Below are 27628 nucleotides of genomic sequence, written 5' to 3'. Positions count from 1 at the left end.
CAGTAATGATTTTGACAACTATCCCAAAGCATTCATTTCATGGTGTCCTCTGCACTCTCAGAGACAGTTGAGTCAGAAATAGAATTTACTACTTCGGATCCTTATTCTAAATTCTTTGGATTCCCCTACTCACTAGCTTGGCAGTTGAATTTGCTAAAATGGTACTGTTACTGAGTCCCCCAGAATCCAGGTCGAATTTAGCTGATACACTCTTACAGATTAGAAAACGAGCTTGATTCTGTTTTTCTTCTCATGTAAGAAAGTGGAGTGTGTGGTTGTGTAGGTGGGGAGGTGGGGGCTGTCACTGATTTCTGAAATTGACTGAATGAAAATTATCACATCGTTTTGATGTGTTAAATACCCTAAATCATTCTCCATGATCAGATAGTCTCTCAAAATTTAAGATGTCCTATGGTTTCTTTTGGATTTCTAAGGCTTAGGACCATGATTTTTCTTAATGGTGCATAATGTTGATTGTGCAGAGCATCTCCAAAACTCCCCTTTTTGAAGGTTTTTCAAACATCTGACAGGTAACCCCTGGCTAACCCAGCTATCTACTGGACACAGGCAGGAAAGCCACATCAAATCAATGAATGCCAGACACATTTGGATGCACCTTCTAATGTATATAAAAATTGTAGATGATGCTTTTTTATGAATAGTTTTTACTTTAATAGTTTCTATTTAATGGAATTTTCATTTTAATCCCTTTCTGAATGCACATGCATTGATACAAGTTAAAAAAAGAAAGAAAGAAAGAAGCCTGCTGCTCAGCATTGCTGGATTTAGAGGATTCTTAGAAAAGTAAGGCAAGTCTCCATGACGATATCCTGCCTTTGACACTGGTGAGGCTGACTCTGAAATAACTGTGTGAAGACCTACCATGTGGAATACATTTCTCCCAGATGCACTTACCAGGGTTGTGAAAAAGTAGTGATAGTACTCGGTCATCATGCCCATGAACAGAATCTGCAAAAGAGAAATAAGGGGAAAGAATCAGGAATAGAATTATAATAAGAATGGGATAATTTCTAGGGTGACTACAAATGCTTGGGAACATAGAACAGGAAGGGACTTTAGAAATCCACAAACTCAGCAGATCAGAAACCTGAGGCCAATGAGTGGCTGGTGTGGAGCGGGCCAACTAACCTCCAGCCAACACTATTTCCATTACACGCTGCTTGACCTACATCAAAGTAATGGGTCTGATGATCAAATTTAAAAATAGTTTGGGCCAGGTGCAGTGGTGCAAGCCTCTAATCCCAGCATGTTGGGAGACCGAAGCAGGTGGATCACTTGAGGTCAGGAGTTCTAGACCAGCCTGACCATCATAGAGAAACCCTGTCTCTACTGAAAATACAAAATTAGCTGGGCTTGATGGTGCATGCTTGTAATCCCAGCTACTCAGGAGGCTGAGGGAGGAGAATCATTTGAACCCAGGAGGCAGAAGTTCCAGTGAGCCGAGATCTTGCCATTGCACTCCAGCCTGGGCAACAACAGGGAAACTGCGTCCCAAAAAAAGAAAAAAAAAAATGTTTGTACTAAACAAATTTTGTATTTGGAGTTGTCCATAATGCACAGGGTTTTGTCTTTCCCACTGCCTAAGTGTCTGAGCAATCTCATACTTAGAAATACGTATTTTATTGATCTCCCTAGCTTATGACTTAGCATAATGCCACCCTCATTATGAGTAGAACTCATTAAATGTTGAATTGTCAATAATGGCATGTAGATATGTTTAAATGAAGATTTATAAATGAGTATATCTCTGAAATCTTTCTCTCTCCCCCTTTTCCATGAGTAGGTGAAGAGAGGATTCATTTGTAGATAAAAGGACAGGGACTATTCTGACACCAATTTCACACTGTTTCTTCATGCTAATTCTCAAATAGCTAAATAGCTACTTGGATTGGGATAGTTCCAGACATTCTGTGAGTGTGTATATTGTTTTTACTTTGTGAAAGAAGGAAAAAAGGAGGTGGATAAGAAGGACAGAGGTTCTACATTCATTAAACTGTGATCTTACTTTTGGAGTCCCGGAAATGGTGTCAACTGAGAAGAAGCTGCAAATGGTTTAGAGATGATTCTTTCTAAATATGAATAAGGATATCCCTTTCCTTGGATAGATTACCAAAATAACTATTTGGGTGCTTTGGGTGCTTTGGGTGCTTTCTTTTTTTTTTTTTTTTGTCTTTGCATAGAAATCATACAAATGAAGAGAGAAGACATAGAAATCACATTTCCAAGGTAGTTTTCCCCACAACTCTGGTCAATTCCGGATGCAAGTAAAAATCCCCTCTGAAAGTTTTTATATCAAAGATTCTTAGACTCCATCACAGGGACATCCTGAATTACGATTTCTGAAAGTGTAGCCTGGATTTCTGCATTTCACAGCTGTGTTTGAAAATCACTGCTCTATGGAAAACATGTACATTTGCATTAAATAACAAAGACTTTCAGATCTTCAGTTGAAGAGATGGATTGAAAAGGTCTGGGGAAAGGCACTGCAAGTTATCAGAGGTTCTGGAAGGTGCCTAAGATATGTGAACTAGAATGATGTTACATGAAAGGGCATAAGAAATAAAGAGGGTATTAGATGACAGCACATAACCGTATGAACACCAGTCCTACACTTCTCAACAACGTCTCTACTAACGTGAAAGCCAGAGGAATATTTAGTGAAATTGTAATGTCATGAACATGAGACAAATGACAGGAAACTCTGTCCATGAATCATCAACCCACAGGATGTAAGTCACTCCAATGGTGACAACAAGACCAGGCACACTAAAGGATTTTTTTTTTAAAGGGTAGACTTGCTTTAGTGCCATCAATAACATTTAAGGCCATGCATGGTGAGGTCTTGTTAGCTGTTCTCTTATATCATTTGAGCATAAAGAGCTGGCCTGCCAGGATCAGTCAGAAATCCCATTTTTCACTTTGGTCATTAGATAGTGTAATTGCAGCCAAGATTACCTCTTGAAAGGGAACTGGGCAAGTTTTATGTGAAGATATAGAGCTGGATATTAAGGTTTAAAATTTTGTTTCTGAAACTGAAAATAGAACACAAAGGCATTTGTGTTTATAGCTTTTCACTTGGGTAAAATTTTTCTTTTTAAACTTCATTATGGAGGCTTTGGATCCCCTGTCAAGAGAGAAGCAGTTTTTTAAACAACCATTTAACTAATTATTTTTATTATTGCCTTTTAAAGTTCCTGGAGGTAAATATTCATTTGATATGCCTCTTAGTGTTAGAAAAGAGATATTAAAATGCAGCGAATAAACAGCCAACAGGCCGGCTGTTATTGCAAAAAGAACCCTGGGGTCCTCCAGGTACACATTTTATTTGCTGTAGTAGAAAAATCCCCGTTCCTTTTCCTAGCTACTTGCTTGTATTAGTGCCTCCTGGTTCTTCCCTTGAATTTACTAGAAATGGAAATTAAGAAACGAGTCCAGCCATTGATCATTGGCCTGTCAACTTTGTGAACACTCACCCAGGTGAATGAAAAACATCTTGATAAGAACAACAAAGTCAATAGCACCAAAGGCAGTGCTTTTAAAGCAGTTGTTCTTGTGATGGTCTTTAAGCTGGTTGAGACCAGCAGCCCTGTCATATAATTGTAGCATACTTTATCAATAAAACGATTGCATTCCCATTTTGATTTTCTCTCTGCATGTTGGTATTTCAACTAAAAGTCATTAAGGGATTAAGAAAATGTCACATCAAAATGAATGTCAGTTTTAAAAACAAAAAGTATAATCACGATATGGGGAGTTTTCTAATAGTTCTTTGCAGAAATTACTTTTTCCTGAGAATGAGTAGCTTCTTTGAATTTTGATATGGTACTTGTCTGCCGACCTGACCAAGTGGTGCTGACCTAGGCAGTATGTATACTTTATTAGGGCAGTATTGCTAGGAACCATCTCTGGCTTTACTTAATTGTCACAATTAATTTTTTTTTTTGGCATGAAACATATCATGTCACACACACTAAAATGTAATAAAGGCAGCTATCAATACTGTTCATATGGATAGCATATTCCTCTGAATTGCTTCCACTAATATGTTCTTCTAATAAGGCTCATTTCTTTTTTTTATTTTCATTTTATTTTTGAAACAGAATCTTACTCTGTCACCCCAGGCTAAAGTGCACTGGTATGATCTCGGCTCCCTGCAACCTCTGCCTCCTAGGCTCAAGTGATTCTCCTGTCTCAGCCTCCTGAGTAGCTGGGATTACAGGCACGCAACACCACGCCCAGCTAATTTTTATATTTTTAGTAGAGATGGGGTTTTACCATGTTGGCCACACTTGTTTCAAACTCCTGACCTCAAGTGATCCTCCTGCCTCGGCCTCCCTAAGTGCTGGGATCACAGGTGTGAGCCACTGCACCTGACCAAGGCTCATTTCTTAATGGATTTAATCTTATTAAACAACTTTTGACGTATCATTGAATTAGATTGACAGTTAAAAACAACCCAGCCCTTTTGTTAACATTATGTATCTAAAATAGGCAGGGTGTGGAATGTCTATTGATTTTGGAAGATTCCTAGTGTGGACGTCATTAGTACTGTTTTTCCAGTTTTCCAACTCAAAGGGCACATACTAGGATTGCCTTTTCTAGTCCCTTGGGCTTGGGTAGGGGTATGTGCTGGTTCTAGCCAATGAAGTGGCGATGATTCTGACATATGTCACTCTCCAGAGATCTCAGTTCCCTAATATCACTAGCATTGTTATCAGTGCCGGACCAAGCTGTTCATTTTTGAATAAATACATTTTTTCTGTTTCATGAATACTGCAAGTCATGTAAATCGTCTTGTTTACAACTTTGTTTTGATTGCTAGGAGGTTTAGGGTCAAAATTATGGGTCTTCCTTTGGCAACTAGTCAGGAGCACAGGGCATGCATTTTTTGTGTGCTAATGTTATCCAGCTTTATGTCTTTGTTACCTACTTTTCTCCTTTGTGCCAACTCTCCTCCCTTATAAAAACATTTATTAGTTTGTTTCAAATATAATTTTCTAGGCAGCTCCAATTCTTTATAGAGTAAAGATATTACAAACAAACAAATAATCATGATTGGGACAAGTCAAATAATTTTTCCCCATATAAATGGGTGGAATTCTTCAGATCTGATGTAGCTGAGTTGGGTTAGAGTAATGAAAAAAAGGTTTCCAACAAAACAGTTTTTCCCCCTAACTCCAATGATCACCGCTGATAGTTAATTCTAATCTATATTGTTACAGAATTAATTATAAGAACTCAAAAGACATCAATACCAAAGGACTTAAGCTCCTGCATACTTAGGACCTTCCATTCCATCTAGATAACATAATCCTTAAATCAGAGGCAGGGGAGTGGCTTGTACCTATTGTAAATGCTTTCTCCATATCATGCTACTCTACATGGAAATACTGTAAGACTATTCCATTGTTTCAGTAGCTAAAAAATAATTCCTGCTTTATTTTATTTCCAGTAAATGGGTCATCAGAAGGCAGAATAAAAACTCAATGCCGGCCAGGCGTGGTGGCTCACGCTTGTAATCCCAGCACTTTGAGAGGCCGAGGTGGGCAGATCACCTGAGGTCAGGAGTTCAAGACCAGCCTGACCAACATGGAGAAACCCTGTCTCTACTAAAAATAAAAAAATTAGTCGCGCGTGGTGGCACGTGCCTGTAATCCCAGATACTCAGGAGGCTGAGGCAGGAGAATCACTTGGACCCAGTAGGCGGAGGTTGCGGTGAGCCGAGATCAGGCCATTGTACTCCAGCCTGGGCAACAAGAGTGAAACTACATTTCAAACAACAACAACAACAACAACAACAAAACCTCCATGCCAGCTGGCTCTTGAAAGGACAATTCTAAGGCCCCATTGTTACCAATATATCCTGAGACACAGTCTTTGCTCACTGACAACAGTGATCCCTCATTGGTCCAGTTGCTTTCTGGAGTTTTTGCCACAGAACGCTCATGACCTTATTCACAGTGGTATTGACCTTCTTAGTCTGGTCTAGTTGTTCCTGGCTGTGATGACCTCTTAGATCTTGATGGGTGAAGTTATCACATACAGCCTGAGCAGCACCAAGGCCGTATTTTAGTTTGTCTTGTGAGTCCTCAATGAAGTCTAGGTAAAGATGACCAGGACGTAGTTCATAGGGGTCTAATGGCTGTGGTTGGTGACAGAGTCATTCTATAAAATACAGGGAAAGCCTTTGGCTCAGAGTCTTCCAACAACATGTGGAGGTCTCTTAAGAAGCCTGCACCATGTTTCAGTCTGATCATTTTCTGGAAGGCAATGCAGAGCTATGGAGACACCGACGAAAAATTTCTCTCCACAAATTCTCAGCAACCATCACTAAGGGAATCCGTATATCACACATAACTGGTCTGCTGTTGCTACTGTGGTAACAGAAACTCAAAATGGAACCTGGCGTGCTCCTGAGCAACTTTGAGGTGTTCTTGTAATATTTATGGTTTTTTTTTATTACTGCTTTTTTTCCATTGAAAAATAGGTGTCTTGGAAGTTTATACTGACTAAACTGAAGTGTATTTCTCTTTTTATAGCCTTTCTCTATATCAGGATAAATTCTAAACCACCAGACATGGTTTGTAATCAATAATTTCAAGTGAATAACTTCCAAATGTGTGAACATGCAATGTGGCTAAAATAATGTTTTACCTCAAGATAGAAATAAGGTATTTTTGGCACAAGAGTCTTCAGGAAACCAAGTGAATGATATCAAGTCTCTGAGCAGCAATTTTAAGAAGAAAGTTTGAGCTTCAGAGTGTAGCTCTTTTTTATTTGCTAACTGTAATATTTTAGGCTATATCTATACTATCCTCTGAGCCAGATGCCTCTTTGGCCATGCAATTTTTAATGGTGGTCATCAGTAAAACAAGGTAGATATAAAACAGTCTTTAGATCAGTGTTTATTGCTATAGAAAGTACATTCATGCCACATTGAGTGATTATAGCTTACACCTACAAAAGGAACAGTGGAATGTACAGAAAATGGCATTAGACCCCACAGAGATCCTGATATACAGAAAGATACCCATCTCCTTATGGAGGAGGCTAAATAATGGTTCTCTAAAGATGTCCACGTCTTAATTCCAGAACCAATTAATGTGTTCCTTTACATGGAGATGGACTTTACAAATGTGATCAAACGAAAGATTTTGAGATGGACAGATTTTTCTGAGTTATCTAGGTGGGCCCAATGTAATCACAATGAAAACAGCAGGGTCTTGAGGCAGAGAAGGTGTAAATGGGAATGTGTAAATGGAAGGAGAGGGAAAGAGGGAGTGTGACGCAGGGCCACAAGACAAGGAATGAGGACCGTCTCTGTAAGTAACAAAAGGCAAGAAGTTGGATTTTCCCCAGAAGCTTCCAGAAGAAAAGCAGCCCTGCTGACAAAATGATTTTAGATTTCTGATCTCTCTAACTATAAATGAATATATTGTTTAAGTCACTAAATTTGGAATAATTTGTTACAGCAGCAATGGAAAACCAATACATCTCATTTTCTCATCTTTCTGTGATTACGGCGTATGAAATTGCCATAACCCTAACTCCAGTGATTGGTACATTACTGCAGCTTTGGTAACGTCAAAAACATGTGTCATGTTTTTGGAAAAATTGACTTTTTTTTTTGGTTTGAGGTTGACAGCTTGCTAAATTTCTCTGTTTCCTCCATTCACTTACATGTATTAACCACATGCATGTACACAGGTGATAAGCTAACCACAAGTCTAGGCTTTTTCCTTGCATTTGAAGACTGTGCTATACGATTTATAAATTCAGCCCCCTTTTCTTCTGCCTGCAAGTTAAACTACAGAAAAGCAAAAGGTATTCCACAAAGAGTTGATGAATTAAATAACTGTACTATTTGGAAGTTCTTCTCAGTCTTAACTCCTTTATAAGCTTCTCTCCCTGGAGGTATGGTCTGCAAGAGAAAAGAAGCTCATACTAATAGATATTAATAAATGGAGTGGAAATCATTGGGGTTGAGTTTAGCTTAGAAGATGATCCTACTAGAAGAGCCAGATTGCATCACCCAGGTGCACAACAGATGAGATTATGCTATTTAAGGAGGACAGACTGTTGAGAACAGAGCAGGAAAAGAAGATTTCCCATGGCAGAATGAAATAGGCGATCCGGTAAATAGGAGAGAATGGAACTTTGGGGGCAATTACATGAACCTAAAAAATCACCTCTCTGCAACATCTAGGGAAAATTGGTGGAAAGATGATATGTAAGACAGAATACAGGGGAAAGAAATTTTAACAGCAAATTATTGAACAAAATCTAGAAACTGGAAGGTAACAGAATAGTTTGAATTATTATCTACCCCAGATGATTCAATGTAATCTTTTTGTAATAAGCTTCTTTCATAATGATGTTCATGAAAACTATACTTCAAATTTGCTTGAAAGTCACCTTTTGAAGGAGAGACAGGGGCGCAGCCATTAAATGGTGATCTTGCTGGTCTCATGAGATCTCTATTACCCAGTAAAGTCTTCATGAGTCTGGGGCCTGATCATCAACTTTTTGGGTGACTTGACTTTGTCAATTTATCTGACAATTATCAGGCTTAGAAAACAGTTTATATCAGTGTTTCTCAGTATATTATTAGAACCAACAAGAAACTTTTCCAAAATACCAATGGCTGAGCCTCATTCCTAAATATTCTGATTTATTTTGTCTGGGGTATGTTTCAGGCATTGATAGTTATTAAAAACTCCCCAGGTGATACTTATGTACAGCCAGTGCTGAGAACCACTGATTTATATTAACCAAGCTCATATTTTTAAGCTACAACAATAATATTCACAGTGACTGCTTGCTGAGTGCCACAGCATGATGTTCACTACAGTAATAGGTTCTTGACATTTAATTGGAGAGAAAGTGTTATTCCTAATTTATAGATCTGAGAGACAAAGCATAGTTATAGTATCTGAACCCAGGTTTGATTTCAATCTTGGGATCTTAGGGCTTTATTAATTTCTTAATTGATAATAGGAGGTGTAAGTGGCAGGAAAGTTAATAATTTGCACAAAATTCTGCTGGAGTTTGAGAACCCAAATAAAAGCATATGGTTATTTAAGACCACAGTTAGAACCACAGGAGTCAAAGCTTTGTCTTAAGTAGGATGCATCGATCCACCCACCAGAGTTTGTTAAGTTTCCTGTCTACTCCTGAGGGAGCCTCCTGTGTAAATGCTGGACCCAGCTGTGAAAGGGCCTTCTTTGGACGATGTTCCAGGGACTAGGAGGTGCTTCACTCACAGTTCTTCTGTAAGAATTCAGACCTACCTTGATCTCCTATTATGACATCCCTCAAGATATCTGAATTAATTAGATACAGTTTTTCTTGTGATTTTAAATCCCTTTAGGTCACATTTGGAAATAACTTTAATCTCCTTAATGGAGTAAGAAAGGATAGTTTCTAAAAATTTGTAACAGGTTTTTTTTTTTTTTTTTGCTAAAAGGGTATATTAGACGTAATAGATATTTTTGTAATAGATGTTATAATGACAGTGGGAACAGGTGTGGAGAGCTCTGCACGCCATGCTAAGAAATGTGTCCTTTATTCCTAATGCAACATCCAGGGTGGGGAGGGTGGCACTCAGCAGCTTCAAACATGGAGGTATAACATTGGACATTTTACTCAGAATGAATAGTGTTTGAGACTATGCAGAGGATGGTTAGGAAATAGGAGGGGAAAGGAACTTGTGGCAGAGAGATCAATTATATTAGTACAGAAAGAAGATGATGAGAGATAGAGAAAAGGAGGTTGAATCTGAAACATATTCCGAGGGCAGAAAATCTCCAGTTTGCTAACTAATGAATGTGAAAGGTGAGAACAAGTAAGGTGAATTTCTTGGGTTCTGGCTGCAGTAATTGGACAAAATTTCTTTTTCTTTTTTTTTTTTTTCTTTGAGACAGAATCTCGCTCTGTCGCCCAGGCTGGAGGGCAGTGGCCGGATCTCGGCTCACTGCAAGCTCCGCCTCCTGGGTTCACGCCATTCTCCTGCCTCAGCCTCCCGAGTAGCTGGGACTACAGGCGCCCGCCACCTCGCCCGGCTAGTTTTTTGTATTTTTTAGTAGAGACGGGGTTTCACCGGGTTAGCCAGGATGGTCTCGATCTCCTGACTTCTTGATCTACCCGCCTCGGCCTCCCAAAGTGCTGGGATTACAGGCGCGAGCCACCGCGCCCGGCCAATTGGATGAAATTTCTAGTCACCAAGAAAGGGACAGAGGAGGAGAAACTGGTTGGTTGAGGGAAGAACGAAAAGGGTGCAAGGTGTTAATTCTAGCATGGAAATGTAATTAGGTCAGGTGAGATCTCAAGGAGACTGGTATGTTAGGCTGAGAAGAGCCTTGGAAACCATTGTTATGATGTAGAGCAGGGAGTGATGTAGGGAGTTAGAGTTGGGAAGCCAGTTCTAAGAATTGTATCGCACCTGTAGTTTTGCCTAGACACAAGACTACTGCTACTAATGACAACGATAATCTTTAAGCGAAATATTTTATATATTGGTGATGAGCTTAATACCTTATATTTAATCCATTGTCACATTTAAATTTTCTCAAATAATATGACATATGTACTAATACATTGCCTTTCTAGAGAAGTGGAAAATAATGAATCACCGGATCCTTCACTAAATAATGATCTCATCTAATACATTAGAGTTTTTAATGATATTGTAATTCCCCTTTCACCCCAGAAGATTCTTTGGCACATAGAACTCCATGGGCCAAAAAAGTACCTGGCACATAGTTTGGCTGGATAAATGGTGAAAGTTACATTTCACAGGATTACCCTTATAGCCGAGAGGATTTGGCTAACAGTCATGGGAAAAGTAGGAGGATTGATAAAATCTTGCATTTATGAAGGGTTGAGGAAGTAGAAAAGGTTAACCTAGCAAAGTAATTTTTAAACCACTTTACTGTGCAGGCTTCTTTAGAAAATCTGATGGATACTACAAACCCCTTTCCACGAAAAAGGCACATCCAAGAGCATGCACATTCCTACAATTTTGAATAAAGTTGAAGTTCATTGATAAAATAGGCTTAAGATGTGCCCCGGCATACACATCTTCAAATACTCTTCACAATTTCTTCTAAAGTACCCCTGCTTCCACTGCAAGGAAATTTTTTCTTCTCTCCTACTATAGTCAAATGTTGATATAACTGGAATTAAGCATTAGAGCATTTTTGAAGCATACACATAAATACGGTTTTTCTCACTTCCCAATTCAGGTTGAAGCAAATCTAAGTCCTTTCTTAAATTGACTTTTTGGAGGCCTTTGAGAATCCTCAAATGGATATCCCGGACACTAAGAATATGGGCAAATTGCACAAACCTTTAGTAAATTGTTGGTTATCCACAGATGTCAATTAATCCTTGTATACATTTAATAATATACTCATATCTGTGAACTGCTCCTTACAACTAAAACTAACTATGTGTTCAGGGAATATAAATAGATGTTAATATCAGCCTGAGAACAGCATAATTAGGATGAGAAAGTAGCGCCAAAATAATTATATAACATACTACAAATTATCACCAAATTAGTATAAATTGAGATTCATCATTATTACATTGTCAGGATTTATCCAAAGTAATGAACTTATCAATTAACTGGCTCAAAGACTATCAAAGGCCTGGAGAAACTAAGAAAGAATGAACTGCTTAATTAATTTCCCATTTCTTTGAGAGCCTACTACGTACAAGTAAGTTCTTTATATCTAAACGCCAGTAAGAGGATTCTTGGTCACGTGCGCATGGAAGCTCAGAGCTGATGGAAATATTAGCAGGCTTTGATCATGTTATTTATAGATGAGGTAACTGAGTTGAAGAGGCATCAATAGAATTTCTCGAAGCTGCCCGTTTACAGGATGTGAGCAATGCGGGTGATGTGAACATCATACTCTGATCTGAAATTCCAGACCTGTCATTGAGTGTGTGACCTGAAGCCTCATGTTCCTCATCTATGACATAGACTATTTTGAGAGGATAAAAAGAGATCATTCCAGTCAAACACACAGCACATTATGCATGCAGGGAATACTAAATAAATGGTAGTTATTTTACTCTGTTAGGGAAAAAGCAGAACTTGCAAATGGGTCTCCCAACTTTCAGTCTAAGATTCTAGTCACCGTCCCTCACTGGCAGGAATATACCTATATAACAAACCTGCACATGTACCCCTGAACAGAAAACAAAAGTTCAAAAATAAATAAGTAGGTCATGCGCAGTGGCTCATGCCTGTAATCCCAGCACTTTGGGAGGCTGAGGCAGGCAGATCACCTGAGGTCAGGCGATTGAGACCAGCCTGTCCAACATAGAGAAACCCCGTCTCTACTAAAAATATAAAATTAGCTGGGCGTTGTGGCACATGCTTGTAATCTCAGCTGCTTGGGAGGCTGAGGCAGGAGAATCACTTGAAACTGCGAGGCAGAGGTTGCAGTGAGCCGAGATCACGCCACTGCACTCCAGCCTGGGCAACAAGAGCGAAACTCTGTCTCAAATAAAATAATAAATAAATAAATTAAAAGTTTTTTAATTAAAAAAAGAAAGTACCTTTATGGTATTAGGCCAATTTGCAAGCATTGGATAGTTTTACACTTGCTACATTCATTTTCAAGGTCTTTTTTTGCCTTAATGGGGCAGAGATTTGGGTTTTTATTCTTGTTGTTGCTTCCACTCTTGTATCTCCAACACCTTCAATCGGTGCTCAACAAATAAGTATTGAATAAAAGAATGAATTTCTCTACGATATCCCTACCACATTCTCTACTTGGCCATGGGACATTTCATATAATTTGCATTTCTTTTTTTTTTTCTTTTTTATTATACTTTAAGTTCTAGGGTTACATGTACACAACGTGCAGGTTTGTTACATATGTATACTTGTGCCATGTTGGTGTGCTGCACCCATCAACTCGTCATTTACATCAGGTATAGCTCCCAGTGCCATCCCTCCCCACTCTCCCCTCCCCAAAATAGGCCCCGGTGTGTGATGTTCCCCTTCCAGAGTCCAGGTAATCTCATTGTTCACCATTTCTTAAGGAATTGTGTAAAGCTAGACATGATTGGATGTTTGAGAATAAAATGAAACACCTTCATTCAAGAAGTGCAAGGCTTAACTAAAATATGTTTCAGGTTGCAATAAGACAAGAATCAGTTGACATCTTGTTGTACACAACAGTTGCAGAAGGGGTTACATTTTTTTTTCCTTTCAAAGCCTCAGATAAGTTTTAAATCCCACACCTGCCACTTGCTAGCTCTGTGACCTTGGGCAAGTTACAAAATCTCTCTGGGCTCTGTCAGTTTCTTCTATACAGAATTTTCTCATAAACATTACATGACTGATGCATTTAACCTGTTTAGCACAGTGCCAGCCTCTGGTACGTGTTCAGTATAAAATGGCCCCTGAGGTCTTTGGCCTATTCTATGTGTTTATGATGAAAAAAATGATTGACTTATAGATCTGACTTGGTGGGCACGTGTTTACAATCCCTTAGCATAGTGTGCCATGCTTGACTTGATGTTTTCTATCATGAGAAATCACGGCCAATGGTTGCTTCTGTCTTATCTAAATGAGAGATGAAACCAATTTAACCATCTCTGTTTGCCATCATTACAGCCACTGGGCACAACATACATGAGGAGAGAATCAATGCACAAAATTATCTGATTAACTAGCATTGTCTTTGCACTTCCTAGCAGAGGAAAACCAGGCATTTAAGAAAACAAACAACAAAAAACTGTTTTCTTCCTCGCCTTGTTTTTATGTTAATTGAAAGAGATAAAAAACAAAAAAGTGGATGGGGGGCATGCAAGAGCATGCAAGAGCATGCAAATGTTGACAGGAGAAACTGCAATATAGCTGTACAAACTATTTTGGTGCTAAATGTTTTATGGAGACTAATGGCTCAATTATAGCTAAATACTCGTTGCCACTAGCGTTGTGGGAGAAAAAACCTTCCTCGATTTGTTCATATAAAGGAGAGAGCAGGTTTTCTGAGTGTGAAACAGTGTGTTCATGCTCACCTGCTGGCCATTCTCCAGCTCAGGAAATTGGCCCAGCCCCCAGGGGGCTTCCCACTGAATGGAGCAAGGCAGTGCCACCTTGCTTTTCATCAGAGAACCATTAGGAATGGGTGCCTGAAATAGCGATTTGCTCACTCAATCCTACTATAGATTTAAAAGTAACTAGGCAGTTCTCCAAAGAGCCGAATTTATTTTCAGGAAGTGAAGTCACAGGCTCAGATGCATTACAGTTTCTTAATAGTATAGGATTTCATAGTTGAACAAAGCCTTTCTTTCAGGGTAACAGAGGCATGGAGGAGCAACTCACCCAAATGTGCTTGGCAGAGATGAGAGTATAGCAGACTCACTGGGGTAGAAGAAAATATGACTTTGGGGATGATTTACTGAAAGAATCTAGAACAGTTCTTGGCTCATTCATTCGTTTGGTTCATTTATTCATTTGACAGAGCTGTACTGAACACTCGTTACGTGTCAAATAATGTAGTAGGTGCTAGGGATTTGGGGGCAAAGGACAAAGAAGGTTTCTGTCCTCTTGGAACTTACAGTGTAGTAAGGGATATGGATAACACATGAGTAAATGTGTTAATTCACTATGATTTTTATTGTGGTGACAGAGCAAACTAAGTAGAGTGAAGGGATATAGAGAATGAGAAGGGAGCGTCCTCTCTTTTATCTCCCAAGAGATATTCATGAAAACTTAGGTGGGAATGACTGGGAATTTAGAATGTTCCTGGATTTGGCAACCGCAAATGCAAAGGCTATGATGTGGGGAGAAAAGGCTGTGTCACGTGGCCAGAAAGGATGCCTCTGAAATGAGTATCAGATACTGGAGGCCAGCAAGAAGGCTGGAGAGAGAGGCAAGGTCAGCTCACGCAGGCCTTGGTACTTTCTATGTATTTAAGTGTATGCTCAGTATATGGTAGATAAAATTACCTTAGCTTCAATTTTCAGTTGCAAAAGAGGAATAATACCGATCATATTAGAAGTTCTTGGGTCACTTACATGAGATGGTTGCTTAGCACCTAGCATCCTGCTAGGCACAAGTTGGGAATTCCATAGGTAGAGCTTTCTTGCCCTTTGCTTCATTCTTTAAATTCATCTCATTTCAGCCATTCCCTCAGTAAAATCACACTCGGTATGAATGAGGGTGTATAAGAAGGATAAACAGCAAAGAGTCAGTGAAAGAGTAGTTGGACTTGGGGAAATGAGAGTAAGGAGGAGCGGTGGTTTCCACGGTGAAGGCAGGTTACAGAGAGAGCAGCATCTTTTCAAAGCATCAGGACCATGCTGCGAGGTGGTGGGTGGGTAAGTTGGGGAGAGGACACATGCAACCTTCTGGTTTATGGAAACTTTCCAACTGTAGAAATTCATGAAGAAAGTTCATATGAAAGCCCTGTCTTCTGTAGCCTAATCAAGTCTTGACATTCAAATTTCAAATGAATTTTAGAGAAATAACTTCTCAGATTCTCATCATATAGTACTTGTTCAATATGAATAGAAATAATTACTTTGCTGGAGTAATTAGCATGCCCAAGAATAACTATAGACTTTTCCCCAATTTTTACTTTTGGATAAATGTTAAATATCTTTAAAGTGCCTTTAATTTCTTCTTTTCTTAAGAATCATGGAAAGGTGGGAAAATATGATAAAGATGCAGGGAAATGCAGGATAATGATGGCAAACGCACATAAAGAGAGTACCACATTGACCTGGCAGAGAAATATTCTTGGCAGTGATTTCAGCTACCAGAAAAGTAAAAGCTATTAATACTAATCTTATCTAAAGAAGACCAGCAGCATATGGTTGTGTTTTTTTCCAGACATTTCTGAAAGCCTACTTCAGAATAGTCATCCATACTGCTTGGGGGCCCTTCAGAGTAAAGTGAGCACACAGGCTCTGAGATGAGGCAGTCTGGAGACCACATGTCAGCCTAGCCAGGCTCAGAGAGTGATCTTATATGGGCCACTTATCCTGTCTGAGCATCAGTTGCCTCACCTCTAAAGCGAGAATACCCAACTCACCTCAGGGGGTGGTTTGAGATTGATGCTATGATCATGTAGGATGCCATGCACCTTCGTTGGTACCTCTTAGGACCCTCGGTAAAAGAGGTAAGTCTCCTTCCTTTCCTTTCCTTGGGTTCAAGGATTAGTGGAATGGCAGCCAGAATCAGGAACCAGAACTCCTGAGTCCTCAGCCTCCCTAGGGAATCTCTTAGCCGACAAGTCTCTGTTTCTACAGGTTTTTCCCTGGGGCAAATGGAGCAAGTTAAGCTGGATCACATAGAGTGCTTAGGCCTTACTTTGACCAGAACAGAAAAGTTCTGATGTCTCCAATATCCCATTTCAAGCACATCCGCCTCTGGAGGTTCCAATGAAGTCCTGTTAAGCTGACCTGAGTCCTCTGTAGTTATTCCAAAAAGAGCAATTGCCCTTTTACATGCAATACGGGAGGAATTTCATGCTAGGACCTTTAAAAAAGGTTCTTATCTCCAAAATATTTGCAGATTATTAGTCTAGAACGAAAACTGGATGAGCCGTCTCTTTAGTGTCTTCCTCCAAGCCTCACAGCCACTCTTAACACTAAAATGATTAGGAAAAGCAAACATAGTCTAAAACATAAGAGAGAGGATAGAGAGAAAAACGTCTGTGTCAGTGGCTGGCACAAAGCTGAACTAATCCTACTCCCTGCTGTCCCAGCTAGACATTTCTTGAGAGTGCTGCTCTTAGATATTTTGCTTTTGTTTTTGTCTTAATTGTCCTTTGAATGATGTCATCCCCAGGCTACTAGGAAAGAGCCACTTCTATCAAAGGAACTTCAAGTCCAAATTTAGTGAAATAGAAGCAGCCCTTCCCTGCCACCACCGTACACTGTTCTTGCCTATTCCAGACCTGCCCTTGGGAGAGGTGTGGCCAGTTATGTGAGACAAATGAGTATCTAGCAAAGAGAAGCCTCATCAGCAAATCATTCCCTTAAATCTAACAGACGTCCTCAACTTCTGTTACAACAGGCTCCTGGGAAGGGAAGCTTCTTTGCCTTTTGAGGGCTACACATAAATCTGGGTGTTTTTCTCAGTTCTGACCCACACACTTCATTACATCCTTTAATGAACTGTATTAACATTCTTAAATGAAGTCTTATGATAAAGGATTACTGATTGCGTTTCTTTACCTTTAAAGTTCTTCAGTTGTTGACACTACTGCCACATGCTTGCTTGCTTTATTGAGAGATAATTTTAATATCTAAAGATTTGCTAATGTAACTATAGCGTAGAATTAAGAAACCAATACTTTTCTGCCTAACAGGAGTGACAGCATGTCATGGTGGAGAAAGCACTGGATATATGACTCTGGCGATGTCATTTTATATCTTGCAAAGTGTGAGAATTAGATATGGTGATGTCTGTAATTGCTTTCAATGCAACTTTGTGTTCCCAGCTTTTTATTTTATTTATTTATTTTTTTGGAGACAGAGTCTCGCTCTGTCACTCAGGCTGGAGTGCAGTGACATAATCTTGGCTCGCTACAACCTCCACCTCCCAGGTTCAAGTGATTCTCTTGCGTCAGCCTCCCAAGTAGCTGGGATTACAGGTGCCCATCACCACACCTGGCTAATTTTTTTTTTTGTATTTTTAATAGAGACCGAGTTTCACCATGTTAGCCAGGCTAGTCTTGAACTCCTGACCTCAAGTGATCCTCCTGCCTTAGCCTCCCAACTCTAACTTTAAATAGATTTCTTTTTTACTCTAATCATCCAGCAGGTAATAGAAACATTTGGTTAACTTTTTTGACTGTCGATGTTCAGTGCAATTAAAAACTCAATTCTGAACTCAACGGTTGTGTGGAGGTGCTCTGCAAGTGTGAGATGGAGCACCAGAGAGTCAGGCCAGATGACTATTTGAAAGGAGCTCTTTCTAGTGATTCAAGAATCCACAGTTCTGCATTCCTGTGGAGGGGTTTATCTACTTATGAAATCACCAGCCCTTACCGTCAACAACATAGCAATCCCAGACCTTTTAAACAAAAGAGTACAATAACAGCTTGTGTTATTTAAATAAAAACATTGCCTATGCCACAATAACGACTTAAACATAAAGAGATGGCGGGCAGACCACATAAATAAAACCTGGCTATTTTTTCTTTCTTCCAGGTTCAATCATCTGATCTTTTATTAATGCTTCTATTTTAAACATCTCGCTAGCCTTTCCAGATGTGTATTACAAGATATTTAGCAGTACCCAGTAGTTGCCAGTGGAGGACCCTGTTCCAAATATGACACCCCGAAATGTCTTCAGACATTGCTCTAAGTTTCCAGGGGGCAAAATCATTCTGGAGTGAGAAGTACTAGTCTATGCTTTTTTTTTCTTCTAATTCTGAATTTACTTTTTTGGTTTTTTTTTTGAGTCGAAGTTTCGCTCTTGTTGCCCAGGCTGGAGTGCCTGGAGTGCAATGGTGCGATCTCGGCTCACTGCAACCTCCGCCTTCCAGGTTCAAGGGATTCTCCTGCCTCCACCTCCCAAGTTGCTGAGATTACAGGCATGTGCCACCAGGCCGGCTAATTTTGTATTTTTAGTGGAGATGGGGTTTCTCCATGTTGGTTAGGCTGGTCTCGAACTCCCAACCTCAGGTGATCCCGCCTGCCTCGGCCTCCCAGTGAATTTGCTTTCTTAAACATAAGACCAAGTGCTCAGAAAGTATTGTTCTATTGTTATTATTCTGAACATTACTCATGTCTTCATTTATGTAGGATTTCACAATTTACTAAGTATTTCCACCCACATTGTCTGTGGAGATTAATGCATAGCAGTTTATTGTCTACAACAAATTAGAAGAAAGAGGCATCTTTTCTGTAACTGTCCCTGTATGCCTTTTTTTATTGTGTTTGCAATCCTGCATGTTTGACAAAAGGGGTCTTGCCATGAGGAAGATGTATTTAGGACGAGTCAGGCATTGTGTAAATGAAATCTGGCACAGTCTTTTCAAGAGACATGTGAGAGAGAGAGAGAGAGAGAGAGAGAGAGAGAGAGAGAGATGTTTAATCATCTCGAAATGATGTCCTCCTCTCATCTTCTGCTGGTAGGAGTCACGTACCACTTGGTCCACCCATAGAAGCACACATTTACAACTAAACACTCACATACAGCTTCACCGAAGCCCCATGAACTCTCTGAGCCCCTTGCCTCTTTAAAAGGGCTCTGAAAATTATAATCTTCAGCCTAAACTGGACTGCTGCAGTTTTATCATGCTGCATGAAGTGAAAACTAGATGGCATTTTTGAAAAATAGAAAATAACATTTCTCCCACACTTCCACCTCCTCCCTAGCCCTCTTACCTGCTTAAGGATTTCAGCGGCTGTTTCATGTGAACAATCAAATATCACATAGAACTCCTTGCCTTTCTTCATCTCCTTGAGTAAAGGCTTGGCATCTTTATTCCCAGAGGGCAGCTGGCGGATTTTGATTTTAATATTATATCTGGAGGGAGCTTTGATGAGCTCTTGTAGACGAATTAGACCTAGAAAATGACATCCAATCATGCAACAGAGACTGTTCTGTCGACAGAGTATTGTTTATTGTTATCTATAGTTAAACTTGTTTCAACTCCAAAATGTACCCACTGACCACCTTCCTAACGGTTACACTCCTGACTTCCCATTTGTCACTCATCTTTCTGTGGTGGATCATACTATTTCCCCTTTGTGGGTATGTGTGGCTTGGAAGCATAATTTTCTCAGGAGCATTTTAAATTTATTTAGAATGCAATTGTCCTTCCCAGCTTTCAGCAAACACCTCCCATCTTTAACAAATCAAGCCTGCAACTGTAAAACTTGGTAAACAAAAAGTTGGTTGAAGTTTCCAAAAGAGTTCGATGAAATAGATCACACCTGCTCACTTACAAAGCCAATAGAATATGGAGATTTGTCGAGGCTATAAACTTCTGTAAGCCTTTTATTAAGTATTTATATATAAAATATTCTTAACCAGCTAATTGGTCGGGCTGCTCTATATAATCTTTCAGTTCCTGCCATATAAGGTATTTGTAAATGGCTCATGCTCATTACATTTTCTTCCTAATATATTTGAATGCTAAATGGGAAAATCCTACTTGATTTTTTTAAAAGACCATAGAATTTTTAGAAATTATGATAATAAAAGCAGAAACAGAATTTTAAAAAAATTCTCTATTGGTTATTGCAACAAAACATATATGTCTAACTAACTTGATGGAGAATGTTTGGTTTACCACAGGTGTGGATGTATTGATTTGCACTGTTTCCTAATAGAAGTGCTTTACTAGGGCAAGGAAAGCCACTGTGTAAAAGACTCCCTCTTATTTCCTCTAATGTTAACAGGTGCTCACTATGCTGCACCTTGGCTCTCAGAGTAAGGACTTCTGTCACACTGAAAAATTGAGGGTTTTTGTTTGTTTGTTTGTTTTGTATGCAGTTCTGTGCCTTCAGGGTTTGTCAGCTTTAGGTAATCAATAGGGAATATTAAGCTTCATGAGTATTCAGATGAAAATTGTGATATGTTCAGTGCAGGATTCAGCATGGATTCCAGCTACTGCCAAACTCATATTTTTCTTTTTCTTGTTTTACTTATGTAGCTACTTTTTTTTTTTTTTAACTAGACGGTACATTTTTTTGTGTGTGGCTCAAATGAGGAAAGGTTTCTCTACCACCATAGTTAGGTTTGATTCTGATGTACAATAAATGTATAATGATATTGAACTTCAGAGTTAAATGTGTGGGAGTGGTAGAATGGGAGGGTAGTTGCTGTAGAACCTTATCAAGATTTAGGGCTCATGATCTGATATGGCTTGGCTCTGTGGCCCCACTCAAATCTCATCTCGAACTGTAATCCCCATGTTTCGGGGGAGGAACTTGGTGGGAGGCAATTGGATCATGGGGGTGGATCTCCCCAATGCCGTTCTTGTGATAGTGAGTGGATTCTCACGAGATCTGATGGTTGAAAAGTGTGGCACTTCCCCCCTGGCTCTCTCTGTCTTTTCTGCCAACATGTATGACATTTCTTCCTTCCCCTTTACCTTCCACCATGATTGTAAGTTTCCTGAGGCCTCCCAAGCCATGTGGAAGTATGAGTCAATTAAACTTCTTTTCATTATAAATTACTCAGTCTCAGGTAGTTATTTATAGCTGTGTGAAAATGGACTAATACATGAACCTTTTCTCTTTTTACACAAAAATTGAATTGCTAGAATAACAGGCTTCCTGGAATCTTGCTCCTTTTCAAATCAGTCAATGTGGTTGAAGTCCCTCAGGTACTTATAATCACCTGCTTGTCTTCTCACTTCCAGAGACACATCCTGAACTACAGAGAAACATTAAAAATGAAAGAAAATATAGAACGTGTGTTCATTTATTTGTTATTCATAATATGTGTTAATCTTTGAAATAATCCTATGATGTAACGATTATTCCTATTATTATTTAAATGAAGAATTCAGGGCCCAGAGTAGTTAAGTAACTTACAAAGATAGTTAAGAAGAATCCTGGATTAAAATTGCTGTTTGTGAATCCAACACTTAATCTTTTGACATCACCATCCTGCCTTATAAATACAAGTTGTTAGTGCTGAGGGAACAGATACGGCTTAGGACTGTTTGATGAGATGGAGAAAAAATAGAGACTTCAGGCTGCCTGAGTTTCTCTCCTGTTTTCTCTTATCACCCACCTGCTTTGCAATCACATAGATTTTTTTTTTCATGACTATAACCACGAGGGACAGTTTAATGTGGTCTCTAAATAACATGGAGAAAACATTTAAAAAGTGCATTTCGTGTGCTGCAATGAACTGCTCTCTTTTTCTGTGTTGAATAGAATGTCACATCTTTCTATCATGATGACTTACATATTTATGGGATTTAAAGTTGACATACATTTTCTCACTTCTTTCATTTATTTTTATGGGAAAACATTTGCTGGATGCTCATTAGATGCCAAGTTTCATGTTAGGCCCTGAGGGTGCAAGACAACACAAACTGCTTCAGAGTCCTCACAGCCAGGAGGAGAATTTTATCCCTGCTCTCTTGAGGTAGATGGGGCATCAATTACCACTTAATTTTACAGATTATGAGCTAAGGCTGCTGCAGGCTGGAGTAACTTGCTCAAGGTTATATAGCTAATAAATGGCAGACCCAGGGATTAAGGCCAAATCCACCTTCTGATACCAAATTTAGGGCTCTTTCCTCCAAATCAGTGGCCCCTCCCAACTTCAGGATCTCTTGTCAACTGACTGAATGAAAAACTAATTAACAAGCTGACTAATTAACTATATTAATAAATAGCTTTATAAGTAAACAGAGACAGAACATTTTAGACCAGCACACAATATTAAATCCTTATTTGGCACACTAGACCATTAATAAACACACACCCCCAAATGTGACCATCAACTTTTATAATTGTTTCATAAAAGAAGGTATATTTTAATACCAATAGAGGAAATGGGAGAAAGACTAGTTTCTAATTGGAATAAATTTATCTTTTACAAAAAGCTCACTGTTAAACTCCTACTTTTCTCCTTTTGCCAGTATATAGGTAAATTGGCTTCAGAAAGGGGGAGGATCAGCAGATTTAAAGATTAGGGACCGAAACTGGGGTGAGAACAAAGAACAGGGAAGGAGTGAGTTTTACATTTCTCTTCCTGAAGCAATTGTTTGCTTAAGAAAAGCCTTTCTGCCTTCATTAGCAAATGATGGAGAATTTACAATTCAGAAGACACAGTAGACAACATTTAGAGAAAGCTTTCCCTTATATTTGCATTTTGCAGCAATCCATCAGTCATTTACATTTCGTTGTAATGTGCAGTTAAAAATCATTTGCTAAACAAATAATTACTTCAGAGGGAGGACATTGATTTAGGCACAACACCTAGCTTTGCTAATCCTTCCGTGTGTGGATGCCAGCCCTGATGGAGTGACCCAGCCCTGCCGGGACCCCAGTTGCAGTGAATGGTAAAGGTGCGTATAATGCTGATAAGGTGAATTTTCTTCTGGCTCACTGAGATGGAGAGAATTTAAAAATAAAACGTAGATAAGAGAGAGCCAGACAAACCCAATAGAGGGACATTCAACAATAAAACTGACCTGGACTCTTTAAAAATGTCAGTGTCATGTATGGCAAAAGAAGGCTGAATTGTCTGAATCAAAGGAGACGAAAGGGATTGACAACTGAATGCCATTTGTGATCCTGGGACAATTAGCAAATATGTACTATTATTTTGCCAATAACAATATTAGCAAATATATATTTCTATGTATTTAGATAACATTATTATGTTATTGTTAAGTCTCCTGTGCTTGATAATCATAGTGTGGTTGTAACGAGAAAGGTCCTTCCTAGGAAATTCATGCTAATGTATTTATAGGGAAAAAGGTCAAGATGTCTGCAGCTTACTTTCAAATGGTTCAACAGTGCTACTACTTAGTATTATTTTTATTGTTGTAGGTGTTTCTATATTAAGAGAATGATAGAGCATTACAGCAAATGAGGCCAAATGATAATAAATGATGAATCTAGGTGAAGGGTGTACAGGAGTTTATTGTTCATGTCCTGCAACTTTTCTCTAAGTTCAGATCTTTCTAAATAAAAAGACAAAACGTACAGATACAAAATAATATCATAAAAGTCTCTTCCACTTGTATCCCCAAGAATGAAATTGGAAATGCAACTTTGGTTGAATAAACGCTTTACAGAAAGAAGGCTGTTTTTTTTTCACATGAATTTGAGCTGAGCTCTGCATATAGATACAACTTTCAAAAATATCCAAATGGCCAATTCTAAACACTTGCTTTGGCCGCCTGTCTACTCGGTGCACTCAGATGTGACACAGAAAAAATGCTGATTTGCATGCACATTGGGTAACTCAGGCAACAGGTGGAGCATATGGAGGAGGAAAAAAAAACCTCTGCTATTTCCAGTGAGCATTGAAAATTTCCTATGCCTTCCTTTTAAGTAATAACAAACTTTGCTATTTAGATTGCCCCTTTTTATGAAGTCTGCTCCATGCCTTATAAGTAGCGAAATAAACCCTAGAATATACTTCTGAGGTGAATAGGTGTCAGTGCTATTTCACAGTGAGGAAAGTGAGGCATGGTTAGGTTAATTGTTTGGACTGGCCCTGAAAATGGGTCACAAATAGCAGGAATTGGAAGAGACCTTCAGGTCAAACTCCTCTTGACGCATGAGTCCCCTCTACACAGCCACTGCTGAACACCTCTCAGTGTGAGAAATTCTCTACCTTACACCGCAGTCCAATCCATTTCTCAATAGCTTTAGCTATCTTTAATGAGTCTCAGTTCAAAAGAAAAGTACCTAGGTTTTCTTGAGTCTTAATCCAATGTCTTGTTTGTTAAACCATCAGTGAGTTTGATGCCGTAAACATGAATGTAATAAACCACTGGGACCCAAAGATCAGGTTGCACATTTTAAATGTTAATTTCTTCTCTATTGAACTTGGAAATATGCAAAATGGCATTTCATAAACTTGTGGGTATATTAATATACCCAAATCTAATAGGATTCTTAAGGGGATCTGTGCATCATCCAGAGCAGAGGAAAAATCAAAACTGAAAAATGAAAATGGGTATGTGAGCGAATTACCTGTGGAAATAAAACACTTTTAAAGTGCAGATCTTCATACATAGGGTTTTTCAGAAGTGCAACAGAGAAGGCAAGTGGGAGTCTTCCCAAAAGAAAAATTGTGTACCTTGGTTACAAAGGACCTTATAAGAAGAATCTAGTCTAAATATTCAAGAAAGTATATTGCACTCCACCAGTATATGTTGGTGCTGAATTCTCGTTAAGTTTCAACAGTAGCTAAAATTAATATGCTTGGCCTGCAATACCTAAAGATTGGTTTCCTGGGCAGAGTTCTGAATATTTAAGTAGGGTTCTGGTCAAAGAACTGAGGTGGGAGATATAAAGGGTAGAAAAAAGTGAGTCCAGAGAAAAAAAGAAACTATAATTTATTGTTTTTTTGCTGTTGAGTTTTAAGAATGTTCCATCCTTGGGCTATTTCAAGTGGAATGATGGGACAGCACATAGCAGAAGAGTTTTGGCTATCACAAGTGGTCATAACGACACAGTGGGGAGAGTGGTGATGACAGAAAGTGAAAAGAGTCATTTATTTGGCACTGACTGTGTATAGCATATCTTGCATTTTAGCTTGACTACTCATGCCAAAGTTGATTTTCTTTGAGTCCAAACTTTAGGCTTCTGTGAAGATTCTTGGTTCTGGAAGAGTATATTTATCTCTGTTTTCTATGGGAAAATGGAAGGAACTATGATACACAGAGTTTTTAAAAACTAAGTCAGTACTTAAATACAGCCATAAGAGCAGATACTTCACTCACTCACAGGCTGGTTGAGCACATTAACTGAGTTAATAATCTATTTAGGACAGTGCACATAGTCAGCAGTCAAGAATTTAGTTATTGTTATTTTTGTGATTTTCATTTCGTGTATGTTTTCTTCCAGGGTTGATTGGTTTTTTCAATCTCTGCCACTATTAGGGATGCTAATCTCATTTCACATTAATCCTTACAGTAAAGCTTGGAGACTATATTTGACGTGATGACTAACAACTCTTCACTGCAAGCTGCATTTTAGAAATCTCACGGCTGTGATGTGTTGAGAAAAATGACTTAAGTAAACAAAGATAAACTTATCAAGGTTGATGTGCTATAAATTCAGGGCTAGAGGCATCTGGTGCTCATTTCCTTGATGTATCCATCCAGTCCTATCTATAGGCTGAGGACACTCAAATTTGTGTCTCCAGCCCAGACCTGTTTTCTGGACTCTAGACTCGTGTATTAACTGCCTGTTCTTACCTTCATTCAGATGTCTGATAGATACCTGAAACTCAAACTTAACAGGTTAATGACTCAATTTCTGATATCATTCTTATTTCCTCAAACCAGTTCCACCTATAACCTCTATTTCAGGTAATGACAACTCCATCCTTCGGCTCAGGACAAAAAGATCAATCTTTTATTTCTCTCTTCCTTCTTTCTTAATCTCTACTCCCTCAGGATATTATTATTATTTTGAGTTCATTTTTGATTCTTTAATCTACAGGTATGAATTAAACCATAACCTGCCTCAGCAACACCATGGCATCAATATTTTCTCAGACTGGAACATGGTCTTCCTGTTTTTATCCTCCATTTTAAAATAAACTTAACATATGGCATTTGTCTTGTGTCTAAGGAATACAAAGTGTTTTTCTTGACATTTGATTTAATTGAAACACTGGGCCAAACTTTGATATTTCAGAGGAGTTTGCCGTAGGAAGGAATACGCTTACTATCTTCCCTGTTAAACAGGTTAATCTCTTGAGGCAACCTGAGATGTCCCAAGTTTCTTAGGTCATTGAGTTCCTTAAATCAAAATAAGTGTCATACAGACCCAAAGGTTGTACTGGATACTCAAAAAGACATCTTAAAATGGTAGTGAAAAGATAAAATGCGTGCAGTTGAGAATATCCACGATGATTTTTGTGCAGTTTTCTCAAAGACCCTACAATGTTTGAGCAATCATTCAAACACAGCCCAATGTCACCACTTAAATGAAGAAAAAGAAAAGAGGACATGGTCATATGTAATAAAAACTTTCAAGTGGGGAACACATTCAAATATCCTCTCAGATATTATGCCGGCTGTACATTAAAAATGTTTCCAGAACCTGAGTGTATCTTACTCCTCTACTGTATTGCCTCCATCTCTTCCCTGAGTTTCCATAGGAGCCATCTGGCAGGTTGCTATGTTTCTACCTTTGCCTCTGTAGAGTGTACAGTGATTCTTTTACTCCTACTACTGTTCAGGATCAGGCCATCCTTATCTGAGGTTTTGCCTTCCATGATTTTAGCGACCCACAGTCAATGATGGTCTAAAAATATTAAACTGAAAATTCCAGAAATGAACAATTCATAAGTTTTCAATTGCATGCCCTTCTGAATAGCATGATGAAGTCTTGTACCATCCTACTCTGTCCACACGGGACGTGAATCATTCATCACTGTTGTTGTTAGTCTCTTACTGTGCCTAACTTATAAATTCAACTTTATTATAGGTATCATTCATACAAGTACTATATATACAAACATAGAACAAGTGCTTGGGTATGTATGCTTAGAAATAAACATAGCAGGCTGGGCGAGGTGGCTAACACCTGTAATCCTAGCACTTTGGGAGGCCAAGGCAGGCGGATCAAGAGGTCAGAAGTTCAAGACCAGCTTGGCCAACATGGTGAAACCCCGTCTCTACTAAAAATACAAAAATTAGCTGGGCGTGGTAGCGAGTGCCTGTAATCCCAGCTACTGGGGAGGCTGAGGCAGAAGAATTGCTTGAACCCAGGTGGTGGAGGTTGCAGTGAGCTGAGATCGTGCCACTGCACTCCAGCCTGGATGACAGTGCAAGACTCTGTCTCAAAAATAAAATAAAATAAAAAAAAATAACCGTAGCATATATAGGGTTCAGTACTATCCGTGGTTTCAGGCATCCAATGGAGGTCTTGGAATGTATCCCCTTAGGATGAGTAGAGACTA

At 39.0% G+C, this 27628-nt stretch overlaps 1 protein-coding gene across 5 annotated transcripts in view; it reads right to left on the bottom strand.

Moving 5' to 3' along the window:
* The window catches only part of GRIK1 (glutamate receptor, ionotropic, kainate 1), a 460689-nt gene that overhangs the window by 132308 nt on the left and 300753 nt on the right, over nt 1-27628 (bottom strand). For all 5 annotated transcript variants that reach the window (XM_011999792.1, XM_011999791.1, XM_011999794.1 and 2 more), the window contains 2 exons: nt 19393-19574; nt 916-969 (listed from right to left, as the gene is read on the bottom strand). In XM_011999792.1, coding sequence (XP_011855182.1) covers nt 916-969; nt 19393-19574 — 236 coding nt within the window. The remainder of the gene's footprint in view (nt 1-915; nt 970-19392; nt 19575-27628) is intronic.

Source organism: Mandrillus leucophaeus, unplaced genomic scaffold (assembly GCF_000951045.1).
Source record: "Mandrillus leucophaeus isolate KB7577 unplaced genomic scaffold, Mleu.le_1.0 Scaffold600, whole genome shotgun sequence".
Lineage (NCBI taxonomy): Eukaryota > Metazoa > Chordata > Mammalia > Primates > Cercopithecidae > Mandrillus > Mandrillus leucophaeus.
This window is presented reverse-complemented; position numbering and strand designations above follow the sequence as displayed.